The sequence below is a fragment of the Lotus japonicus genome, chromosome 1 (genome assembly GCF_012489685.1).
Source record: "Lotus japonicus ecotype B-129 chromosome 1, LjGifu_v1.2".
Taxonomy (NCBI): domain Eukaryota; kingdom Viridiplantae; phylum Streptophyta; class Magnoliopsida; order Fabales; family Fabaceae; genus Lotus; species Lotus japonicus.
In genome coordinates, this window is record NC_080041.1 from 121,666,842 (window position 1) to 121,691,089 (window position 24,248).

At 38.4% G+C, this 24,248-nt stretch overlaps 1 protein-coding gene and 1 pseudogene across 1 annotated transcript; one reads left to right on the forward strand and one right to left on the reverse strand.

The window, feature by feature from the left end:
* Positions 1–7,021: 7,021 nt before the first annotated feature.
* Positions 7,022–12,227, forward strand: LOC130722780 (uncharacterized; annotated as a pseudogene).
* Positions 12,228–21,434: 9,207 nt separating this feature from the next.
* Positions 21,435–23,794, reverse strand: LOC130730020 (nascent polypeptide-associated complex subunit alpha-like protein 1). Its single transcript, XM_057581891.1, has 4 exons — positions 23,637–23,794; positions 22,929–23,010; positions 22,108–22,238; positions 21,435–22,011 (listed from the first exon to the last, which is right to left on the reverse strand). Exons 1-4 carry the CDS (start codon positions 23,694–23,696, stop codon positions 21,661–21,663), a joined length of 624 nt encoding a protein of 207 aa, XP_057437874.1. The 5' UTR covers positions 23,697–23,794; the 3' UTR covers positions 21,435–21,660.
* Positions 23,795–24,248: the final 454 nt, after the last annotated feature.

Sequence of the window (24,248 nt, forward strand, 5' to 3'; positions counted from 1 at the left end):
AGGGTCGCAACCTTATAAATTGTTCTGTTTTTGCCTATAAATAGAGTGCAAGTTCGGAATTCATAACACACAATTATATCCTCTGTTTTCCAGAAAACCACTTCCCTTCATTTCGAGTTTTCATTAGTCTTGTGCAAACTCGAAGCAAGGCTGATTATCCTGGGTATTCTTGCATCCAAACTCTAAGACGAAATCAGAGAGTGCTTGAAATACTTTAAGGAAAGTGATTTCATCACGATCAAGCCTATTTTTTTCAACATACTTTTCTAAGTTAAAAACTTTTCAAAATCACAATATCTTTCATATTAATTATGAGAAAATTTTTGAAAAAAATATATATTTAGGGGAGGGGAAAAACGTTGAAAGAGTATTCTTCAAAATTAGTGTTGATGAATTAAGATGACTTTTTTTTTCATGTAATAAAAAAATACTAAATGATTGGGTTTTTTTATATTCTGGGGCCTTTTGTCAGGCTTTGGGGGTTTCTTGCTAGGTTGGGTCGTTTTTTGTTTTTGCTGATATTTTGATCTCCTTTGAAAGAGAGTTGTAAATATTTGAAAATATTGTCCTTATTAATTAGTACAATATTTTACTTTAAAAACTCATAAATGAAATTTATAATTCAATGAATGTTGGTGAATTAGAATGGCTTTTTAATTTTCAGTAAAAAAATATATTGAGTACATCCCATTTGCAAAGTTACCCTTAATTGTATATTTAATAGACTACTTAATACTTTTTGTTTGAAACTGACTTTTTAATACTTTAACAAGTATACTTTTTTTCATTTATTTATTAGATGTATTCAATAAAATTAAATGTTTTTAATATATATGAGATGTACTCTCCTATCTTTCTTTTTAAGGTTTTGGACATGGATTAAGAAATAATATTAACATTTTGTTTCTACTAAAATTACTATTTAACTTCATATTATTTTATTTATTTCATTTATTTATTAGGACTCTTAAATTAAGAGTACAATTGATAAAATATATTTAATGTTTTTTTATATCGTAAAAGTAACAAATAATCGTAGTGAGATATATATATATATATATATATCATAATAGACTTATAATACATTTTTTTGTCCAAATAAATTATAATATTATTTGGAATAAAAATCTTACAAACATTTAAGATATAATAAATGTATCTATCTATATTATAACAAAAAAAGTAGATCTGGTTAAGAAAATCAAAACAAATATTTTTCTTAAGAATCATTCTATAAAGATTGTTGTTAAAAGTTATGATAAAAAAATAAGATGACAATTATTAATAATAATATTTCACTAAAATATTCTTATTTATTCTTTTCTAGTAATAAGAAATAATAAATAATCTCATAAATAGAGAAGAATGTAGTAGATAGAAAATAGTTATAGTTGGTAAATATAAAAGATCATAGATCATAGATGAGATAAAATTCAATTAATAAAAATATAGACATAAAACAATATGAAAAAATGCAAAAATGTATTGATTTTCAAAAACAACAAATATTTTTAAAAATTTAAAAAGACTAAAACAACCATTTTTGTAAAATGAAGAGAGTAATGTTTTGACTAACTGTTGTATTTAATAGACTATTTATTACTTTAACCAGTACTTCTTTCATTTGTCAGATAGATCCAATAAAATTTAATGCCTATAAATATATACGCGACATTAATAGCTTTACATCATTCAATAATTTTATTCTCAATTTTCTGATGTAACAAAAAAAATTTATACTCAATAATACTACTTAGATTGAAAGTTACAAACATAAATTACGTAGTAGTATCTTGAAATTTATGAGTTAAAAAAAATTCTTGAAATTTATTATTGAATTGAAAGTTACAAACATAAATTACTTAGAAACAAATACGCAGAATCAATTGCTTAATAATAAGAAGGAAAAAGAGCATGGCTTCTTCTGCTGCGCACGGTGGCGGGGAGGACGACAGACGACCTAAGGGGAGCAAGTACAAGGAGAAAAGGGGTGCAAGGAATGGAAAGGGGCCTCTAGCTCCGGCTCCTGAGAGAATATTAGCAAGGAAGGTGGTGTCATATAAGGATGTCTGTATGAGAGTGAACGATAGAGAGTCATCATCAGAGGATGACATTCCACCTGAGGGGATTGCTTCCGACTCAGACGGACGAGGAGGATCAAGGGGAAGGGAAAAGAGCCTAAGGTACATAAACCTTTGTGTCCAATGATTAAGATATCCAGGGAGAAACGAAGGGAACTCTGCAAACCCTAGAGGAATTCAGGTTGTGGCAGCCTTCGAGGGAGATGGCCGGAGGTGATTGATCTGGACTACGACTTCTTCATTGTAAGATTTCCAAATAGGGATGACTATTCTCACGTCTTCTCGGGAGGGCCATGGGTAATCATGGGGCATCACCTGGTGATACAACAATGGCAGCCGGAGTTCATCCTTGAGGAGGGACAGCTTAATCGAGTGGCGGTGTGGAGTACAGTCCACCGTTTCTCTGTTGAGTATTATGATGATGTAGTGCTACACGATCTAGAGAAGGCGGTTGGGAGGTTCGTCAGGATTGACGAGAGTACCTTGAAGGCTAGGGATGGAGCATCACAGGCGGGAAAGGCAATAGAGAGAGCGAAGTTTTCCTGGCTATGCGTAGAGGTTGATCTGCGCAAAACCTTGGTTTCTATGTTCTCCCTCAATGGCAAGGACTATAAGATAAGGGGTTGAATCTAATATGTTTCAATTGCGGTCGTTTTGGCAACAAAATGGATGTTTGTCCACTAGGGAAGGAAAGCCTTGTGCAGCCTCAATTTGAGAGTTCAACGACCCAGAGACTGTCGAAGAACACGAGAGAGCAATTCAAACCTTGGATGATAGCTCGTCGGAACCAGAGGCGATCCGGGAGGCAAGCCGCCTAGAGTGGCAGTAGAGATATGGATATGAAAGGAAATCCTCAGAAAATTAATGCTGCAATGATGGGTGATAATGAGCAAATGATGAGGGACAAAGCTATTACTTCTCCAAAGCAGAATGTCAATGAGCCAATAATGAGTGTGGGATCTAACAATGATGAGGCAATCATTAACGAGGTGGAATTTATGGCAAAAAAAAAAAACGGTGCACCATAATGGGTCAAGGGAGGAAAACGGTAGGAGGGCAGTTTTTCGAATTAATGGCATTAATGCGGAGAAAGGTGGGAAAGAGGATTTTGCGAGATAATCTCCAACAGATACGATACCTGGGGTTATGATTCTTGGGCCAATTTAGGAATCTATTGATGACCAATTATTGAGTCAACATGACAAGGGTGAGTCAGGTGCTGAATTTCAGGTTCAAGTTAACATGGTTCCCCATTATTAGCGCATAGGTGCTTCTCCGCAGGAAAACCAAGCCATTAACCACAAGAAATGTGTTTCAACCGAGCCAATAATGAGTGTGGGATCTAACAATGATGAGGCAATCATTAACGAGGTGGAATTTATGGCAAGAAAAACGGTGCACCAAAATGGGTCAAGGGAGGAAAACGGTGGGAGAGGAGTTTTTGGAATAATGGCATTAATGCAGAGAAAGGTGGGAAAGAGGATTTTGTGGGATTCTCTCCAACAAATACGGTACCTGGGTTATGATTCCTGGGCCAATTTTGGAATTTTTCGATGACCAATTATTGACTCAACATGGCAAGGGTGATTTAGGTGCTGAATTTTAGGTTCAAGTTAACGTGGTTCCCCATTATTAGTGTATAGGTGCTTCTGCGCAGGAAAACTAAGCCAGTAACCACAAGAAATGTGTTTCAGCTGAGTCAAACACAGTGCCAGGTGCTGGCTAGGGGTCCGAGGCTACACGTACCGTATTGGGCTTAAAGAAGAAGGGTAGAGGTAGGTCCAAACCTCGCCCCACGTCTAAGAATCCAAAGGGGCTTGAGTCCAAACAAGAAAATGGAAGTCCGCAGAGGGTGGAGAATGAGTACATTAGAGATACAGAGCGGAGTTTGTCTCCGAGATTTAAACAGAGTTCTTAAGAGCTCATCATCCTTTTATAACATGTTTATTATGGTGAACATAATTAGCTCAAATATCAGAGGAGCAGCAGCCAAATGTGTTCCTCTTCTTCTTAAAGACTTGATTTGTAGACATCATGTCAATTGCATTGCCCTGTTTGAGACAAGGGCTAGTAGTAGTTGGGTTCCTGCGATTGCGAAAATAGTGGGCTTTGATAAATATTTCATTGTGGAGGCAGATGGCTTCTCTTGTGGCATTTGGCTTCTGTGGAGTAGCCAGTAGGGATCATTTGAGGTCCTGGGGTCGCACAACTAGCTCGATCATACTCGCATCTAGGGATCTTTTACACGTAGGGACGTTGGAAATGGAAAGTGGTATGGAGTAGATTGGAGGATATGGGTCGTTGAGAAAATTACAGGGTTGAGATCCTTCCCTGCAGGTGTGAACTGGTCACAGTTCTTCACCATGATGCTTTGGGCAATTTGGCGGCTTAGGAATGACCATTTGTTCAATAGTATAGAGCCTACTATGCAGAGGATCTGGGGCTTTATCAGGTCTTTGGATTTTGAATTTCAGGCCTCCATATCGGTGCAGCATGGGTCCATGGGGATTGGGGAGGCGGCGAGTGTCTTTAATAGTCTATACCTGCGACCAAGGGGCTTGCGATGGAAGCCTTTAGATGGAGGTTCGGTCAAGTTTAACGTTGATGGTGTTGTTACTGATAACCTCCATGCGAGTTCTGGATGGGCCCTTCGTGACTATCTAGGTCAGTGGATGCACGGTTTCTACATGAATCTAGGGGACTTTACTCTGCACATAGTGTTCTTGGTTGAGCTAACAACAATCCACATTGTTGTGCAGGTTAGCCTAGACATACCCCAAATCATCATATAAAGTGATGTCATTGAAATTATACAACTCATGTTTGCTGGTGATGTTGGATCCCACCCGTTTGGGGACTTGGATAGTTCCATTCTTCGGTTACAGTAGGAGCATGGAGCTATGGTGTTCAGGCACACACATCTTGAGGGAAACTCTTTGGTTGATTACTTGGCTCGCGTCAGACATTTTTTTTTCCTTTTGGAACCCATCTTGTTGAGTCTCCTTTTAAAGAGTGTCATGGTCTTTTAACTTTAGACTTTGGGGGAGGTTGTGTCCACTAGTGCAGTGTCTGCTGTTTAATTTTCTCTCGGGGCCTTGCCCCTCCTTGTAACCAAAAAACAAAGTTACAAACATATTGACTATATCTATAAAACTTTACAAAAATCTAAAGTGAGTACATTATTTTTTTAGATCCAATATTAACCTTTCACAATTTCATACCATATTCTGCTTATAGCAACTAAAAATATTAGTTGGTGTTTCCACCTTGAGCAACAACATAGTGTAAAACCACGCTTGAACAATCAAGGCAACAAATAAGTTGGAGATCAAGTTTAGATAGTGTATATCACTCACACATTACTAGTCCACCACTGATGTAATGTATAGAACAAAAAAATGTGCATATTGTAAACATATTGACAAAGTTAGAATGTAAGCAAAAAAAGCAAATTACATTAGTGGGTAGAAGAACGCTGGGCAGTGGCAGTATCATCAACTGGCTGCTCAGTAGCAGTGAGAGCAGAATCAAGATTGGCAGGAACATTGGTGACAGCAGCAACATTAGAGGACTTAGCACTGGAATTGGCAGCACCTTCAGTGAGTGTTGAATCAAGATTGGCAGGAACATTGGTGACAGAAGCAACATCAGAGGACTTAGTAGTGGACATTGCAGCACCTTCTGTTTTCAATTTGTCCCTCATATCCAACTCTCTAGCAACGACACCAAGGATGGGGAATTTGGAACTCTTTAGCTGCAACTGTTGTTTGTATGTTGCACAATTCATAAACAACGGAGCATCAGCTTGAGGATAAGAATCAAAAGTTAGACGTGCCCTCCGCATAAACTTGACCTCCTTGGAGACACGTGGATCGCTGATAACTCTGGAAGGTTGAGTAGGCTTATAAAGCCATTTCTGTATACGAAGAAAATCCTCTATTCGAGACCAACGATCCTGATCAAGTAGACAGTCATAGACACCAGTAAATAGATCAACAACTCCTGATGTCCTGAGATGTTCAACGAGGCGTCTGTATAGGGACAAAACCTCACCCATCATCTTGTTGATAACCTTGGATTTCTCGAAATCGAAGGGGCTTACAAAATTTGGTTTCTTGGGGTCATACCGAGCAACTTGTTGTAATTGAAGAATGCACCTGGACATAAACTGTCCAAAATTTTCACGGTCCCAATCAGTAATGTCATGTAGAAGCACCAGTACACAACATCCAAAACATACAAGAATTGTAGGGAAACACATGTCAGGAATTTTGTCATGGGCAAGTTGGGATGTCAATGTCTCTTTCTGAGGCATGACACCTACTATTTGTAATGCCTTTTTGACATCATCAGTAAGTGACTGAGACATGTCTGACACCATGCAACCCTAGAAGGTGCAAATCTGTTTAGAGCAAGTAGCCTTACGGATGTTGCGAGAAGCTAAGCGGAAAGGGAGCCCGGAATCATTAATTTTGCGGTCAACAACATAAAAGCTCTGGATAGTCAAGCTTCTAGTGTTGGCATGAGCTGTCAATTAGGCATAATTATAGATTGGTAGAATCAATTTGTATTCCCTGGTTTAAGGGTATAGCAATATTAGCATTAGATTATTTACTTCCTAAAATAGAGACCGTGATTGTCTCTTGTATTGATATATATGTCTATAGCTGCTACAGCAAAAGCATAATGAAAATATACAGAAATTCTCCATGTTGCTCTCTGTGTTAACATGGTATCAGAAGCAGAAGCCACGATCCTAATCTCTGATATCGATTTCTGACCACCAGAAGTTATCACTAGCTATGGAAGAATAAATTAATTTGGGGGAACCTGCTGATGGAAAGCAAGACAAAGGAAACCCCATGAACAAGATCTTCGAGGATTTTACAGCAAGAATGGCACAACTTCTAACTCAGAATCAGACCCAGATCCACCCACCCATGGTTGATGCTCCTGCTGCACAGATTGGCATCAAACTAGATGGCACGAACTTCCCCCTATGGTCCCAAGTTGTCGAGATGTACATCTCAGGCAAAGACAAACTTGGGTACATCAATGGAGATACTCTGGAGCCTCCAGCCACAGATCCGACATTCCGAAAATGGAGAACAGAAAATGCAATTGTGAAGGGTTGGCTGATCAACTCCTTGGATCCATCCCTGATAGGGAATTTTATCTGCTTTCCCACTGCAAAAATGGTATGGGATTCTATTTCTACAACCTTTTTTTATGGAACTGATACGTCCCAAGTATATGACTTAAAAAGACAGGTGACTCGAATGAGACAGGCCGGAGGGTCCATTGAAAAATATTACAATGACCTTCAACGCTTGTGGCGAGAAATTGACTTTCGACGACCTAACCCAATGGTGTGCGCTGCTGATATATCAAAGTACAATGCAATTACCCAAGAAGACAGAGTCTATATCTTCCTCGATGGATTGGATGATCGACTTGATAAAATTCGGAGTGATGTACTGCAGCTACAACCGTTTCCCACAGTAGAGCAAGCCTATGCCCATGTTCGAAGGGAAGATATCAGACAAGCTGTGATGATAACAGGAACTGAAGATACAACTGGTGCAGTTATGGATTCCAAGGGAATCAAGATGGGCAAACAACCACCCTCCCTCATTCAAATGTCTCCTGCTGCAGGTAGTGGGAAAATGAACAAAACCGGCAAAGCTAAGGCACCATTGGAAGGGGGAGGATGTACTCATTGTGGAAATATGAAACACACCCGTGAAACTTGCTTTCAGATTCATGGGTTCCCAGAATGGTGGCATGAACTCAAGACCCGAAAAACACAGGAAAAAGCTGTCAATAGGAGCTCTGGACAGGTTTCCCTAATGAACGCAGAGCCACAATTATCCTTCACCTCACAAGTAGAATCTTCAAATGGGGTGAATGCACCAAATCAAGAAGGTAAGTGTGCTCAAGCTTTCCATACTTCTAACTTGAAAAGTAACACGGACTGGATAATTGACTTAGGAGCAACTGATCACATGACATTTGATTCTAGTGAATTTATCAAGTTCACTCCACCAATAAGAACAAGTATTGCAAATGCTAATGGGGTCACATATCCAGTTACAGGGGCTGGAACTGTTGTTCTTTCCCATTCTCTATCATTATCTAACACTTTATTAGTTCCATCACTCTCAAATAAATTAATCTCAGTAGGTCAAGCTACTGAGGAGCTAAATTGTGTTGCTCTACTGTATCCTAATTTTTTCCTTCTTCAGGATATTCTCACCCAGGAGATCATTGGGCGTGGTACTAAGAGAGGGGGGTTATATTACATGGATGATTTCAGTCCGGGCAAGGCTTATCATATGCAACAGGAAACGAATGCAAAAGAGAAAGAGATCTGGCTATGGCATCATCGTTTGGGACATCCATCATTTAGTTACATGAGACATCTATTTCCAGTTTTGTTTTCCAAGATAGATATTTCAGATTTTAAATGTCAAACTTGCATGTTAGCCAAAAGCCATCGTGCTTCTTATCCAATAAGCTTGAATAAAAGTGAAATTCCTTTCGCATTGATTCATTCTGATGTGTGGAGACCCTCTCCTGTTACAAATTCTTCTGGCATTCATTGGTTTGTCACTTTTGTGGATGATTGTACTCGAATGACTTGGTTGTACTTGCTGAAACATAAAAATGATGTGTTTGGTGTGTTTCGGTCTTTCCATGCAATGATTCAGACACAATTCTCAGCAAAAATCCAGATCCTTCGTTCTGATAATGGTGGAGAATATATTAATAAGGAGTTTCAAGAGTACTTCAAGAGAAATGGCTTAATCCATGAAACCTCTTGTGCTCAAACACCCCAACAAAATGGAATTGCAGAACGGAAGAATAGACACTATGACACCCGGGGCTGACGAGGGCGGGGAGTGATCGCCGGTGCAGTGAGGCACGGACAAGGAGCGGCTCCTGGCAAGGCTTCTAGGCGGAGGGTCACAGGAATGAGCCGATCTCACACCCGAACAAGAGGTATTCCGAGACTATGTAGGGATGGACTATACAGTTGAGGAAGGCATAAAAGATTTGATTGGTACTACTCATGACAACAAGTTGCAACTTCTTTTCGGGAGCCCAACTCATAAGAACTCCATGGTTAAGTGTGCTTGCCTTGGAGCAATATCGTGATGGGTGACCTCCTGGGAAGTTTTCCCGGGAAGTGCGCGAGTGAGGACAAAGCGCACTGAAAAGACTCGTGTTGTTACCGTGAGGTCAGTCGTCAAGTCGGGATGTTACAAGTGGTATCAGAGCCAACCTCTCCCAGTACGGTGTGGTTCGAGGACGAACCAAGCGGAAACTGGTGGGCCTGTGACACCCGGGGCTGACGAGGGCGGGGAGTGATCGCCGGTGCAGTGAGGCACGGACAAGGAGCGGCTCCTGGCAAGGCTTCTAGGCGGAGGGTCACAGGAATGAGCCGATCTCACACCCGAACAAGAGGTATGTAGGGATGGACTATACAGTTGAGGAAGGCATAAAAGATTTGATTGGTACTACTCATGACAACAAGTTGCAACTTCTTTTCGGGAGCCCAACTCATAAGAACTCCATGGTTAAGTGTGCTTGCCTTGGAGCAATATCGTGATGGGTGACCTCCTGGGAAGTTTTCCCGGGAAGTGCGCGAGTGAGAACAAAGCGCACTGAAAAGACTCGTGTTGTTACCGTGAGGTCAGTCGTCAAGTCGGGATGTTACAGACACATCTTATAAACGGCCCGTGCTTTATTAATTGGAGCACATGTGCCTTGCAGATACTGGGAAGATGCTGTTGTCACATCTGTACATCTATTGAACCGTATGCCTTCAAAGGTACTGAGTTTTAAAACCCCATTGGAAGTTCTTTCTACATATGTTCCCCTACCTACTATTCTAGTGATCCCCCTAGAGTTTTTTGGTGTGTTGCATTTGTTCATCTTCATAAAAATCAACGCACAAAACTTGATCCATGTGCAGTTCGGTGTATCTTTTTAGGTTATGGGACACACAAAAAGGGATATCGTTGTTATGATCCTACCCACAAACGCACCTATGTCACTATGGATGTTACTTTCTTGGAGTCTGAAACTTTTTTCCCTCCAGTGGGCTCAAATTCTTCTTTTCAGGGGGAGATGCAAGATGAAAAGAATATTTGGCAGAATTGGCCAGGACTTGAGGTCAACCCAATTTATGTTAGTAATGATAATGCAGAGATGATTTGTGAGAATATTGGAACCGATGATGAGCAAGGAAATGAATTGAACTCTGAACTGGAAGAAAGACATGATACTAGTGAAGCTAATATTGAACATGAAGAGGGACAATGTGCTGGCATTATTCAAGAGGCTGAATCTTCTAAATTTGAAATTGACCCCCCTTACTCTTCAGTACAAGAACTCCCAACTCCTGAGAATATCAGAGGTAAGTTGTCATACCACTCCTACAATATCTTCTCCCATTAATAACTTGGACATTTCCGCTGGTTATAATTTACCTTTCAGACATAATCGTGGCAAGCCACCAAATCGGTACTCACCAGATTTTGAAGAAAGGAGGTCAAAATACCCAATCTCCAATTATGTGTCTACTGGGAGATTATTACAGCCCCTCAAAGCATTTGTGAACAACTTATCTTCATGTTACATCCCCAACAGAATAGAAGAAGCTCTAACTGATCCAAATTGGGTTCAAGCCATCGAAGTAGAAATGGAAGCCTTGCAAAAGAATAGAACTTGGACCCTCATTTCATTACCAAAAGGAAAGAAGACAGTGGGATGCAAGTGGGTTTTTTCCATTAAACACAAAGCAGATGGATCTATTGAAAGATACAAGGCGAGACTTGTGGCAAAGGGATATACACAAACATATGGAATTGATTATCAAGAAACTTTCTCACCGGTGGCAAAATTGTGCACGGTCAGAGTTTTATTATCTCTTGCTGTAAATTTAGACTGGCCACTACACCAGTTTGATGTGAAAAATGCTTTTCTCCATGGTGATCTTGAGGAGGAGGTTTACATGGATATTCCTCCAGGCTACACACCATCTTCTAAGGTTGAAGTTTTGTGCAAGTTGCAAAGAGCATTGTACGGGCTGAAACAATCGCCACGAGCATGGTTTGGCAGGTTTAGCTTGGCCATGAGAAAATATGGCTTCCAACAGAGCAATTCAGATCATACTCTTTTCTTGAAACACTGATTGGGGAAAGTAACAGCCTTGATAATTTATGTTGATGACATGATAATTACAGGGGATGATGTGGAATAGATTTCTAGACTCCAAGATCAGTTGGCCACAGAGTTTGAGATGAAGAACCTTGGAGGACTCAAATATTTCCTAGGAATTGAGGTGGCTAGATCAAAGAAAAGTATATTCCTTTCTCAGAGAAAATATGTGTTGGACTTACTTTCAGAAGCGGGTTTATTGGACTGCAAGCCAGCTTATATGCCAATGGTCCAAAATCACAAGCTTGGAGAGTATGCAGATCAGGTGCCAACTAGTAAAGAAAGATATCAGAAACTGGTTGGTAAGCTGATTTATTTATCCCACACCAGACCTGATATCTCCTATGCCGTTAGCATTGTAAGTCAATTTATGCATTGTCCTAGTGAGGATCATATGGAAGCTGTAATTCGGATTCTTCGTTATTTAAAATCCTCTCCGGGAAAAGGACTATTGTTCTCCAAGAATAATCATTTAAATATTGATGGCTATACAGACGCTGATTGGGCTGGGAATATCACGGACAGGAAATCCACATCAGGCTATCTTACTTTTGTAGGAGGGAATTTGGTTACATGGAGAAGTAAGAAACAAAAAGTTGTGGCATTATCTAGTGCTGAAGCTGAATTCAGAGGAATGGCAAAAGGACTTTGTGAACTTCTTTGGCTTAAAAGGCTGCTTACTGAGATGGGTTTTCCACCTAGCACAGAGATGAAATTATTCTGTGATAATAAGGCAGCTATCGACATTTCTCATAATCCTGTCCAACATGATCGAACCAAACATGTTGAGGTGGATCGACACTTCATCAAACAAAACCTTGAAAGCAACTTGCCGATATGCTTACAAAGGCAGTTTCCAGCAAGGTCTTTCACAACTCACTTGACAAGATGGGTCTCATAGATATCTTCACACCATCTTGAGGGGGAGTGTTGGCATGAGCTGTCAATTAGGCATAATTATAGATTGGTTGAATCAATTTGTATTCTCTGGTTTAAGGGTATAGCAATATTAGCATTAGATTATTTACTTCCTAAAATAGAGATCGTGATTGTCTCTTGTATTGATATATATGTCTATAGCTGCTACAGCAAAAGCATAATGAAAATATACAGAAATTCTCCATGTTGCTCTCTGTGTTAACATCTAGTAGGTTTCCCAGTTGTTCTAATATTTTGAGGAGAACCCGTAGTTCTAATAGTTTGAGGAGGTTTCCCATTTGTTCCACTAGGAGTTTGAGAAGAACCCTTAGTTGTAGTAGTTTGAGGAGGATTCACAGTTCTGCCGGTTTGAGTAGGATTCACAATTTTACCAGTTTGAGGAGTTTTTACAGTAGTTCCAGTAGGAGTCTGAGAAGAACCCCTGGTTGTAGTAGTTTGAGGAGCATTCACACTTTTGCCAGTTTGAGTAGGATTCACAGTTTTACCAGTTTTGAGGACGACTCTCAGTTCCATCAGTCGAGGATTCATTCAAATTCGGAGTTTCAGTAGGAGTATTCACAGTTCTACCAATTTGAGGAGGATTCACGGTTCTACCAATTTGAGAAAGATTCACAGTTCTGCCAGTTTGAGGAGGATTCACAGTAGTTCCAGTAGGAGTTTAAGGAGAACCCTTAGTTGTAGTAGTTTGAGTAGGATTCACACTTCTGCCCGTTTGAGGAGGATCCATAGCTCTAGCAGTTTGAGGACGAATCTCAGATTCAGTAAGATTCAGAGTTCCACCAATCATTGTGTCCAACCTACTTCAATCGCCATATAAATAAAGTACTGGGGGTGGAGGTTGAGAGGGTGGTGGAGTTGGCCCAGTTTAAATCTTGGCTCTGGCAAAAAGCAAATAGTGGAGACTTTCATGCTTCAATATATGAGTGGATTATGAACCCTATGTGCTGCTTAAATTCTTTAATAATCTGATTAAGTGCTGCGGTTCTTTATGAATTGGGGTGTGGTGCTTTGTTGTGCATAAAAGGCTTGTCTGGTTGTGTTTTCTCACTATGTTACGGGATGGTATGCTATTTGGACAGTGGAGATTTGCTGCCATTTGGGGATCTACTTATAGCCAATATATTTATGTCTGCATTTTCCATGAAGGGACCGGATATCATTTTTTTGGCATTTTTGCTGGTTTCCCATCTTTTTCTTATTTTCTTTCTCTCATGTAACTACTGTTCACTCATGTTCTAGTCCTTTTTTTACTAGTCTTCTCTTTCTCTTTCTCATTGTATTCGGGTTAGCACCCCTTGTGCAGTTTTGAATGCAATGCTTTAGCTTATAAAAAAATATATAAATAAAGTATCGTCATATAAATAAAGCATGAAAAAATTATTTTGTTATAAATTTATAGCTATCTGATTTTTATGAGATTTCACACAAGTAGTCAAGATGATAAAAGTTATAGTTCAATATATTTTTAGTATCGACGATCCTAAGTATGGGTATAAGTTTCACTTGTAGTATACACCTTGTATGCTTGGGCCTTGGGAATATGGTCCAAGTAGGACCAAGAGTCTCTCTTGACAGTTAAATAGAAACAGACAAGTAGTATAATTAATTTGAAGTATATTTTTTTAAACTGTAATTAATTTTTTTATAAGCAAAACTGTAATTAATTAATTAATTAATTATTTTTGAAAAATCTGTAATGAATTTGAAGTATAGAATTAGTTAAAGTATAAAATTAAACTGAGTTTGTTAAAATGTGATATAATTCTTCACAAACAGACTCTAGTTAGATTTATATATTAAGTTCCTCTCAAGATTTCTCTGACCCAAAATAGAAATGCCCCCCATTCATAATCCCATGCCTAATTTGGGAGTGTGAATCCTGAGTAGCAAGCAGTAGTGAGAGTGAGAGGTTGTTGTGCTCATTGTTGACGGTCAAGCCGCGTTGTCGTCTGCCTTCCTTCACGCGTAAACTCGCTTTCCAACATATACCTGTAGTAAATTATAAAAGCCTACTAGTGTTTTGTTTATTATTACTATATGATACTAGTAACATGAACAGCTAGCATAGTATACTATAAATTCAAATTGATAAACCTGTCAATTGAGAGTAGTTTTATATCAGTATATATAGTACGGAAACTTTGAAAATTAGTTCGATTATTTGATTATTTTAGCAAAACCACGCTTCTTAGTGAGTATGGCCAATCAGAATAAGAGTCTATATCGGCAAGAACAATGTCTCAATTGATTTTATAAGGATCAGTCTTGTGTAGAAAATAAGCTTCGAGACTTCAAGGACTACCTTAGCTTTGGGAATCTTTGTCAAGAATATAGTTGTTGTAAGTTTAGCTTGAAACCCAAAGGCCTTGGTTGAATTGAGTCTCGGCATTAAGGCTTTTCTTTGAGGAGAAGTGCTAGTAATATTATCTATAATACTCTCATTTCAAGTTTTCAACACTCTCTTAATAATTAGTTGAAATTGTTCTAGGAATGGACTAGTAACCCCGTTTAAGAAATGGTTCATCTGTTGACTAGTCAACCATTCCTAGTAGAGGACGATAGTAAGTTAGTAACCCCCTCCGGCGACCACTAATCCTGACATGGATTAGTAACCGCCCATGACAGTTGCTGGTCTGAGTCAAGCCTGATAATTGACTATGATTTGGAAATGGACTAGTAACCTCATCCAATGGATGACCAGCCTACACCGGTTACTAGTCCTAGTAGTGGATTGGTAACCCCTTCATCAACTAGTATCGATCGCTCCTAGTAAAAGACTACATAGAAACTAGCGTATCATCATTCCCCTTAGTGCGAACGCTAACCTGGTCATCTCACAATTTACCCTAGAATCCCATCAGATTAGAAGTTAGGCCTCAACACTTAGCCTTAGCATTAAGGCTCGAGGAGACCTGCCACACGCAAGGACCTGCAAAGACGTTAGATTGTGTCAGGGTCAAAGAGATCCAATGGTACCAATAAGGCAACCCCTCTTCCATCCATCAGATAAAAGGAGGCGCCAAACAACCTTGTACCCAAAGGCTGAAACCTCGTACCAGTCCAGACTATATAAAGAGGTTCATTTCCCTTCAAACGCCTATATTCTTCACATTTTCTACTTGAGTTTACCCCTTTCTAACTTAAGCTTTAGAGTGCTAACGTGCAGGAAACCGACGGAATCTTTTCAACCACCACTGGAGCATCGTCCATCGCCAACATCCTACTGTTCACCCTCCTACAAACTCCATTGTCTGAAGACTTGATTGGACTCATTTGATCATAAATTCATGTGGGTCATGTGTGATTGAAAGCGAGTCTCGTATTCTTAATCGACCTCATGTGAATTTCAACAAATCAATTAAAGAGTGTTGGAAAGAGAATGTGAAAGTGAGTGTAGCTATCATTTTTCTTGTTTTAAAGCGTTTGAGGGAGGGAAGGGAAAGGTTGAGTCGGGGGGGGGGGGAGGAGAATAAGGGTAATTCATCCCCTTGTTTGAAAGATCAAAAATCTTTAAATACCTTCAATTTGAGGGAACTCCACAAAATCATTAAAGGAGTGTCCAAAGAGATTTTGTAGAGTTATAAAAAATTCTCCAAAGTTTTTCCCTCTTCTGAAAAAACTCTTAAATACGGGATGACTTCTCATAAATCTCATTTTCCTCTTCCCTCCGCTCCAAAATCCAACATGCAAACTAAGCCTAAGGGTATGATTGAGAGTTTTACAGGGAGTGAATGGAAGGTTTTAGGGGAATGAGAGGGGGAGAAGGGGGAGGGAGGGTAGTCAGACATCTTATTACTCAAGAGAGGCCTGATAATTTAGGCACTTCTAAAGTTTGAATGATAACAAACTGCATTATGATCTAGTAGATTTTTCATAAGGTGTTTGATGAGTTATCTAGTGCACATAAGCCTAAGGGTATGTTTGATGAGTTATCTAGTAGATTTTTCACCTTTTATGGGCAGAGATAGGAACAATGTTTTAAATCCTTCATCGATCCTTATAGAGCTCCCATTAAACACTAAATATAGACTCTCTTCCAAGACTCCAAGAGTCACATCATTCCATACCAAGAGTCTCTTTTATTCAAGAGTCATGACCTTTCACTTAAATATCAAACAATACACCCCTTCATTTAATAATTAAATCAATTATTTAATACATCATATGGGACATTTTTTACATTTTTCATATTAGCTTCATGAGTACTCTTCTAAGAGGGACTATGACTTGCACATTGGTCCTGAGTACAAGATTACAAAGTGCATCAAATACATAGAAAAACAAATAATTGCTAGCTTGGGTTTGCATGTGAGGTCTCATGTTTATATAATACACATTATATGACATGGTGAGAGTCCAATATTGACTCAACTGGATATTTTCCATTTTTATCTATTTGACCAAAAAAGTTATAGAAACACTTTGTTTTCTAGTAATTGGAATAATATCTGAAGATGGCTAGCGGTAGCCAGCTAAATATTAAACAAAGCTTTTATACAATTGAAATTTGAAACTTGTATAAATCACAAGATCAATCTGTGGGTCAGGCATTGACTTGATAACATTCAGAGAACAAAACAAAGAAAGAAACCGATACAAACACGGCATTAAATTATGAAGCTTTTGGGTAGCACTTATGGGAATCCTGGCTTTGCTTGGTAGATGAGTCCCCATGTGGCTATGTCCCACGTGTCCCCTTCATGGAGCCACGTATGTGGTCTATCTTGTTCTCTGTTTGGAAGTTACCAACCATGTCAACTTCATTAAAGTCATGATGGAGATAGAAAATGCTATGTTTCACATCAACTCACTCTAGCTTAGCTGTTTTAATGTATCGGTTTCTTAATTTGGGGTTTGGAAATATCCAAATGGACAAGAGAAGGTTATTGTTAGTTCCTTAATTGGGTTGCATTGATAAAAACCTTCCTATAGTTTTGTTTAGCCACGTCTCTGAGTGTTTGCTTGAAAAACAAAAGAGTCCGCCTTGATTTGCGGTTGGTGACTTCATTAGCAGTTTGGTTGATTAAACCGGGTACAAGTAATGTAACTTGCTAGTTTGGATCACTTTGATTTTGATTTGTATCTAAAGAATCTTCCAGAAAGAGTGTTGTACTGTTCAGGTTTTATCTTCAATTCCTCATGGACCTGTAGGGTTTGGCGATCTAGTATAAGAGGTGTTCTAACTTCTAATTTGGAAGTTTTTGTAGAAGGAATGGAATGGCTCTAAAAGAAAGGAAAAGGGAGATAAAGAGAGGGGAAGGGGAGTTTTTGTCTCCGCTTGTTTAGAAGTTTAAAATTCCACCAAAACTACTAACTTTGAAGAATTCTACAAAATAACGGGAGGTCGGTCTTGGAGAGGTTTTAGAGGGTTTTTAAAAATTTCTAAAACACTTACTTCATTTTTAAAATACTCTCAAACGCGGAGAGGGCTTCTTATAAGACTCAACTTACAAATATGTTCTAAGGTTGTGTTTGGATGGGGGAATATTTGAGGGGAATGTAATTTTAGAGAGTATTTCAAATCCCTTCAATTAAAATATCCTGTTTGGATATCTAATTTGGGGAATTCTCAAATTACTAGTAATTAAATGAGGTATTTTACTCAATAGGATTTAGGGTAATTGAAATCACCTCAAAATAGGAAGGAATTTCAAATTCTTCATTTCTCCTTTAACACTATCTAAATTCAGTCAAAAAAATTAATCTTGGCTTAAATCCTAAAATCGGCCATAAACTCGAAAGTCGGCCAAAAACTCAAAAATCGGCCCAAAACCCTTAAAATTGGCCCGACACTCAAAAATCGGCCAAAAAACTGAAAGTTTGTCCAAAACCCTAAAAATCGGCCCAACTCTATAAAATCGGCCGAAAACTCGAAAGTCAGCACAAAACCGTAAAAATTGGCCGATAACCCTAAGAATCAGCCGAAAACGTGAAAGTCGGCCCGAAACTCAAAAATCGACCCAAAACCCTAAAATCGGCCGAAAACTCAAAAATCGACGCAAAACCCTAAAAATTGGTCGATAATCCTAAAAATTGGACGAAAACGTGAAAGTCGGCCCGAAACTCAAAAATCGACCCAAATCCCTAAAATCGGCACAAAACCCTAAAAAATCGGCCGATAATCCTAAAAATCGTGTGAAAACGTGAAAGTCGGCCCGAAACTCAAAAATCGACCCAAAACCCTAAAAATCGGCCCGACTCTCAAAAATCGGCCGTAAACTCAAATATCGGCACAAAACCCTAAAAATTGGCCAATAATCCTAAAAATCGGGCGAAAACGTGAAAGTCGGCCCGAAACTCAAAAATCGACCCAAAACCCTAAAATCGGCCGAAAACTAAAAAATCGGCCGAACACTCGAAATGTCAGCCGAAAACTCGAAAATCGGACCAAAACCCTAAAAATCGGCCCGACTCTAAAAAATCGGCAGAAAACTCGAAAGTCGGCACAAAACTCTAAAAATCGGCTGAAAACGTGAAAGTCGGCCCCAAACTCAAAAATCGACCAAAAACCCTAAAATCATCCGAAAACTCAAAATTCGGCTGAAAACTCAAAATCGGCCCAAAACTTGAAAGGTCGGGTTTTAGTTTTTTCGGTCAATTTTTGAGTGTCGGGCCGATTTTTAGGGTTTTGTGCCGACTTTTAAGTTTTCGGCCGAATTTTGAGAGTCGGGCCGATTTTTAGGGTTTTCGGCCGATTTTTTAGAGTCGGGTCGATTTTTGCGTTATTGGCCGATTTTGGATTTTCGGTCAATTTTTGAGTGTCGAGCCGATTTTTATGGTTTTGTGCCGACTTTTGAGTTTTCAGCCGATTTTTGAGAGTCGTGTCGTTTTTTAGGGCTTTCGGCCGGCTTTTGAGTTTTCGGTTGATATTTGAGAGTCTGGTCAATTTTTACGGTTTTGGGCCGATTTTTGAGTTTTGAGCCGACTTTCACGTTATCGCCCGATTTTTAGGATTATCGGCCGATTTTTAGGGTTTTGTGTCGACTTTTGAGTTTTCAACCGATTTTTGAGAGTCGGGCTAATTTTTACGGTTTTCGGCCGACTTTCACTTTTTCGGCCACTTTTTAGGGTTTTGTGTCGACTTTTAAGGTTTCGGTCGATTTTTGAGAGTCGGGCTGATTTTAGGGTTTTCGGCCGACTTTCGGGTTTTCGGTTATATTAAGATAAAAAAAATTAAATGAAGGAAATTCAATTATATTACCCAAACAAAGAATTTTACAATTGAGGGAATTTCACTATTTTATCCAAACAATAAAATTAGAAATTAGAAATTCAAGGGAATTCAATTGAATCAATTGAATTCTCTTGCATTTAAAATCCCTTGAATTTCTACAATCCCTCATCCAAACACAACCTAAGGGTGTTTGTGAGTTTATAAGGGAGGAGAAAAAACTTAGAGGGGAAGGGGAGGGGATGGTAAGTGGGGGGAGAATGGGTAAGTTCTTCCCTTATTTGCAAATTCCATGTTCCTTTAAACCTTTTAATTTGGGAGAATTTCACAAAACAATTAAAATAAGTTCTTGAAGGAGTCTTAAAGGATTTTTAAAAAGGGATAAACTTAGGTACAATTAGACATATGCAGTTTTTACTATTGCCCGATAGTTCAAGGATAATAAAATATTAAATTAGTAAGAAGCTGAGTTTTTTTTTTTTTGCCAATAGCACAAACAGTGCCAAAAAATTGTACATAAATTTTATCCTTATTAAATTCCCCAAACCCTTTTCCCATTTTTTTAAAATCTCTCAAAAAAAAGGGGATAGCTTCTCATAACTCATAAGCTCCCTTCAAAACTCAACTCACAATCACCCTTGAGTAGTAGGTGTTGTAGCTAAAAGGGAAGTTGTAGTTTCTTCTAAAGTGAAGAGTTATACTTACTTAAGCTTAAGTTAGTCTGGGTTGTCTACAAGCGGGCTTGTTCTACTAGTGTTATTCTTAGACCTAGTTGCATTGTAATTTGTAAAATGTTCAGCGTCTTTGGGCTTTTCTTTTTCTTATTGAGTGACAACATTCACCAAAAAAATAAAATTAACGGCTACCAATCTTTAGAGCCTTCAGAAACCAACATCAACCGTACGAAAATGAGAACCACCAAATGTTTATGGGTGGCGATGACTAGATCTCAGTCTGTAGGGTTTGCTATTCTTACGTCTAGTGACTATATAAAGTGGCTTTTGACTCATGCCCTTTATCTTAGTTTGATGATGTGGTGCGGAAATTCTTCAACACAAACGTGATTTCACGTATCTCAAACAACATTGAGTTTAATATCGATAGAAGCTAGATTATGACAACATCAAGTTTAATGTAAGCTAGATTATAACATGTTGAATTTAACGTGGATCCAAACGTTAAATGGTGATATTAGTTAAACAAGTTAGAAAATAAGAATGTATTAGCCTTTGCTTTCGCGATTATGCATTGCTGTTCTTGGGCTTATAAGGCCTCTTTGATGTATTTGCCCTTGCCCATATGAATGAAGGAACCATTGGCCGAAAACTCTTTTGAACAAAAAAAATTAGGGTTTCTTCTAATGCTTCATACCAGAAACACAAATTACACAATCACAGCTCCCATCACCATCCTTGCTGAGCTGCTTGCAAAACACTATCCTTCACCACTCAAAACACTTCCTTTCTCAGTGCTCACTGTTACACATTTGTCAGAGAACATGCTAAACTTGTCCTAGAGTGGTTAATCGATTTTACCATATTTTTACCCGTTGCAAGACAAAAAAAAATTAAAAACTATGATCCTGGTGGATTGCAGTTTGCAATAAACACGTGCTCCCAATACACCCACAGACAGGTTATGAAATGTTAAATTTTGTTACATACTTCCAAAAAAAAAAAAAAAAAAAATCAATACATCCAGCAAACAATTTAGTTCAATTAAGTAAAACAAAACCAATTTTTCCCCAAAACCAGTCAATTTAGTTTAATTCAGTTCAGTTACATAAACCCAAACCAATTTTTCCCTAAAACCAGACAATTTAGTTTAATTCAGTTCAGTTACAGAAAACTAAACCTATTTTTCCCCCAAAACCAAACTAGCTCAACCAATAAGATCATGTTTCAAGACATATTCGGTTCATAATAAAAATAATAAAAACCAACTTTGACCCTAATCCAACAAAAATGTCATCCTAATTTAATTCAAACATGCACTAAATACCAAAGCGCTAGGTACCATGATAAAAATTACGAGTTCGGTGACCATGTTACCATATCCATTTCTTACGACGGTGTAAATAACACTTCAAACATATGGCCAATGAGGCTGTAGTCTTTCCTTCCGCAGGGACAGTAAAACATTACTGGCAAGCCAGTATTTGCAATCCAAGGACAGCGAAAATTTTGATCAACAAAGAAAAACAGCTCCACATTCCAAATACTAAAGTTGTACCAAATCTTACTATCAATTTGTTAGCTCCATAATGGCAGCCACAATGTCGCCATTTGCAGCTTTGAGAGCTTTAACAGCCTTTGGTCTTGGCACGGTAGCTTGAGTCATCACCAACTCTACATCCTTGGGATCTACACCGGTCTCGTCCACATCTACACTCTCATCAACATCCTCTTCATCCTGAGCAACACCAGAGGATTCAGGCTTCAAACCTACATTGCCCAAATTAGGAGCCTTGAACTGCTCTGCTGCCTGGGTTTGTAGCTGTGAGCTCAAGTCTTCAATCTTAGCTTCACCAAATATAATGTATGTGTCTGAAGTTGGGCTCTTGAAAACATCTGGTTTTGAGATGACGAACACAATCTGCACAAACAGAAGTCCAAGAATTCAATTTTCACAAGAACAAAAAATACATGAAACAATGGAAAACCAGATAAATTACAAATGTCAAATGCTAACATTCTTGCTCTTCTTGACTGTCACACGACTGACACCTGTAACAGGTTTCATTCCAAGTTTAAGCATTGCCTTGCGACTCTTCTTTTCGCTTCTGGTCTGCTTTGACCTACCAGATGCATCACCCTCTTGTCCTGCAATACAACACAAACTCCTCAGAGACTCTTAATAGTATCCATAAATAACTGACATTAGATCCAGTTCATACAAAAAGAAATAGCAGAATTAACTAGGTGGCACAGAATAGATTAGAGGCCCATCAAAATCTAAATGCATTTTGAAATATATTCTGAGATGAAAGGCACTGGCATTAACTATCAAGTCAGGTCTTATAACACAGAACAACAGTAAGAGAGCTACAGATTTATTTCAATGTGTACCATTAAATCATGTTAATTATCACACTCGTACCACAGTGAAAGTGATTTCTAAATTAATAGATGAAATTATAAAATAATATAGGAAGAGAAAACAAAAATCCCCCTGATAATAAAAAATTAAACCAAAAACAGGAGTAAACAACCTTCTGATACCCTGACAACGGTGATTAAGCCTTGTAAAAAATGCTCCATATAAAAGAAAAGAAAATGAATAACTACTGAACAAAAATCAAAGAACCAAATTCTTAATTTAAGCCACAATAGGCCACCTCTTGAACAAAGCCAAGCCAAATTAATTCCTATTTACCACATACACACTTTTTACTTCATACTAATCCCAACCAAATTAAAGAATGAATTCAACTAAACCAGTGCCAAATGCAAGAATAAAAATGAGTAAGAAGTCATAAGCACTACTTCAGTAAATATTATTCACCAGCTTACCTTCAATGTTGTCATCATCCTCATCATCGTCATCCTCATCATCATCGTCCTCATCATCATCCTCAACTACAGGCTCATCATCCTACAAAAGATATTACCCACAAGTTCAAAATACTAGAATCACAACAAAAAGTAAGCCATTAAACATGCCAGTAAAAAAGTTCATCAGCTGTGGCCAATCCAGAGTAATCACAAAAAAAAGCGGCAACAATCAACTGGGGCTATTAGGAGTCTAGCTATCAATATCAAAACCCATGTTGAGTTTCTCTTCTATTCCTATCTGTGATTTCAAAATCAGACTCTTCTGTTTCATACAAATTGCACAAACATCTAAATCCTCAGAAACCTTCCAATCTATTACATAGAAAAATGCCCAACATTGAATCAATCGAAAGCTCGTAACTTTCTACCATTTTCCACAACCCAATAGGAAAAAATCATGCCCTAACCATTCAATTTCAAAAAACTGAAACAAGAGATTAAACTTACACACCCCTTCATAGCCCACAAGCTACAAAACCCTAAAAAGGGTTCAACTGATCGAAAAAAACACAAAAGTTTGCACACAATCACAGTATCACACTGAAACAATCCATTTCAAATCAAATAACAATCCAGAAACACTACTGATTGAAAATTAAAATAAAAAAAAAGCAAAAAAAATGGGGGAAAATGAACAAGAAGAGGATTGAAAAGAGAAGCAATTACATGGATCTTTTGCTGTTCGAGATGAGCAGCGAGAAGCTCTTCTTGGGACTGGGCAGTCATGGCGGTTGATCGGTGGGTGCCGGTGCAGACAGAGGAGATTTCTGGAGCAATAGATCAGATCGATCAACCTAAAACCCTAGAACTGAGCTTTTACTTTAATATACCTTCAAGACGGGTTGGCCCGGTTCAAGTTTGGCCCGTCAGCATTTTCTTCCAAGCTTTGTTCATAGACCCAATTGACCCAATAAAACAAAAAGAATTGGGCTTATAGTTTACACTTTAAACACATTTTAGTAAAACAATGATGTTGGGTGTGTAAATAGTAGAAAGGAGTATTGTAGGTTCGAACCTCCGCTAGTCTTTTCGGATGAGGTAAATGTAAGTCTTTTTAAGTGCTTTTTAAGCTCGACAGCTTTCCTTATCTTTGAATGAAGCATCATCGTCTCACCCGAAACTTTTTGTAACAAAAAAAAGAGTATCTCTCGCACTTGTATTAATAAAAAAACTAGCACCCCTCTCGGGTTGTGGGCCCGACCAATATTATCAATGAAATGTTCACCTTTGACAAAAAAAAAATAGAATATATTGTTTTGGTTAAGGCAGATAGATGTC

Excerpts from the sequence above, each read along its gene's own strand:
- LOC130730020 (XM_057581891.1), bottom strand. The coding sequence starts at position 23,696 with ATGACTGCCCAGTCCCAAGAAGAGCTTCTCGCTGCTCATCTCGAACAG. Across the intron at positions 22,239-22,928 it reads GGATGATGACAACATTGAAG|GACAAGAGGGTGATGCATCT; the intron begins GTAAGCTGGTGA and ends GTTGTATTGCAG. Across the intron at positions 22,012-22,107 it reads CAGTCAAGAAGAGCAAGAAT|ATTGTGTTCGTCATCTCAAA; the intron begins GTTAGCATTTGA and ends CTGTTTGTGCAG.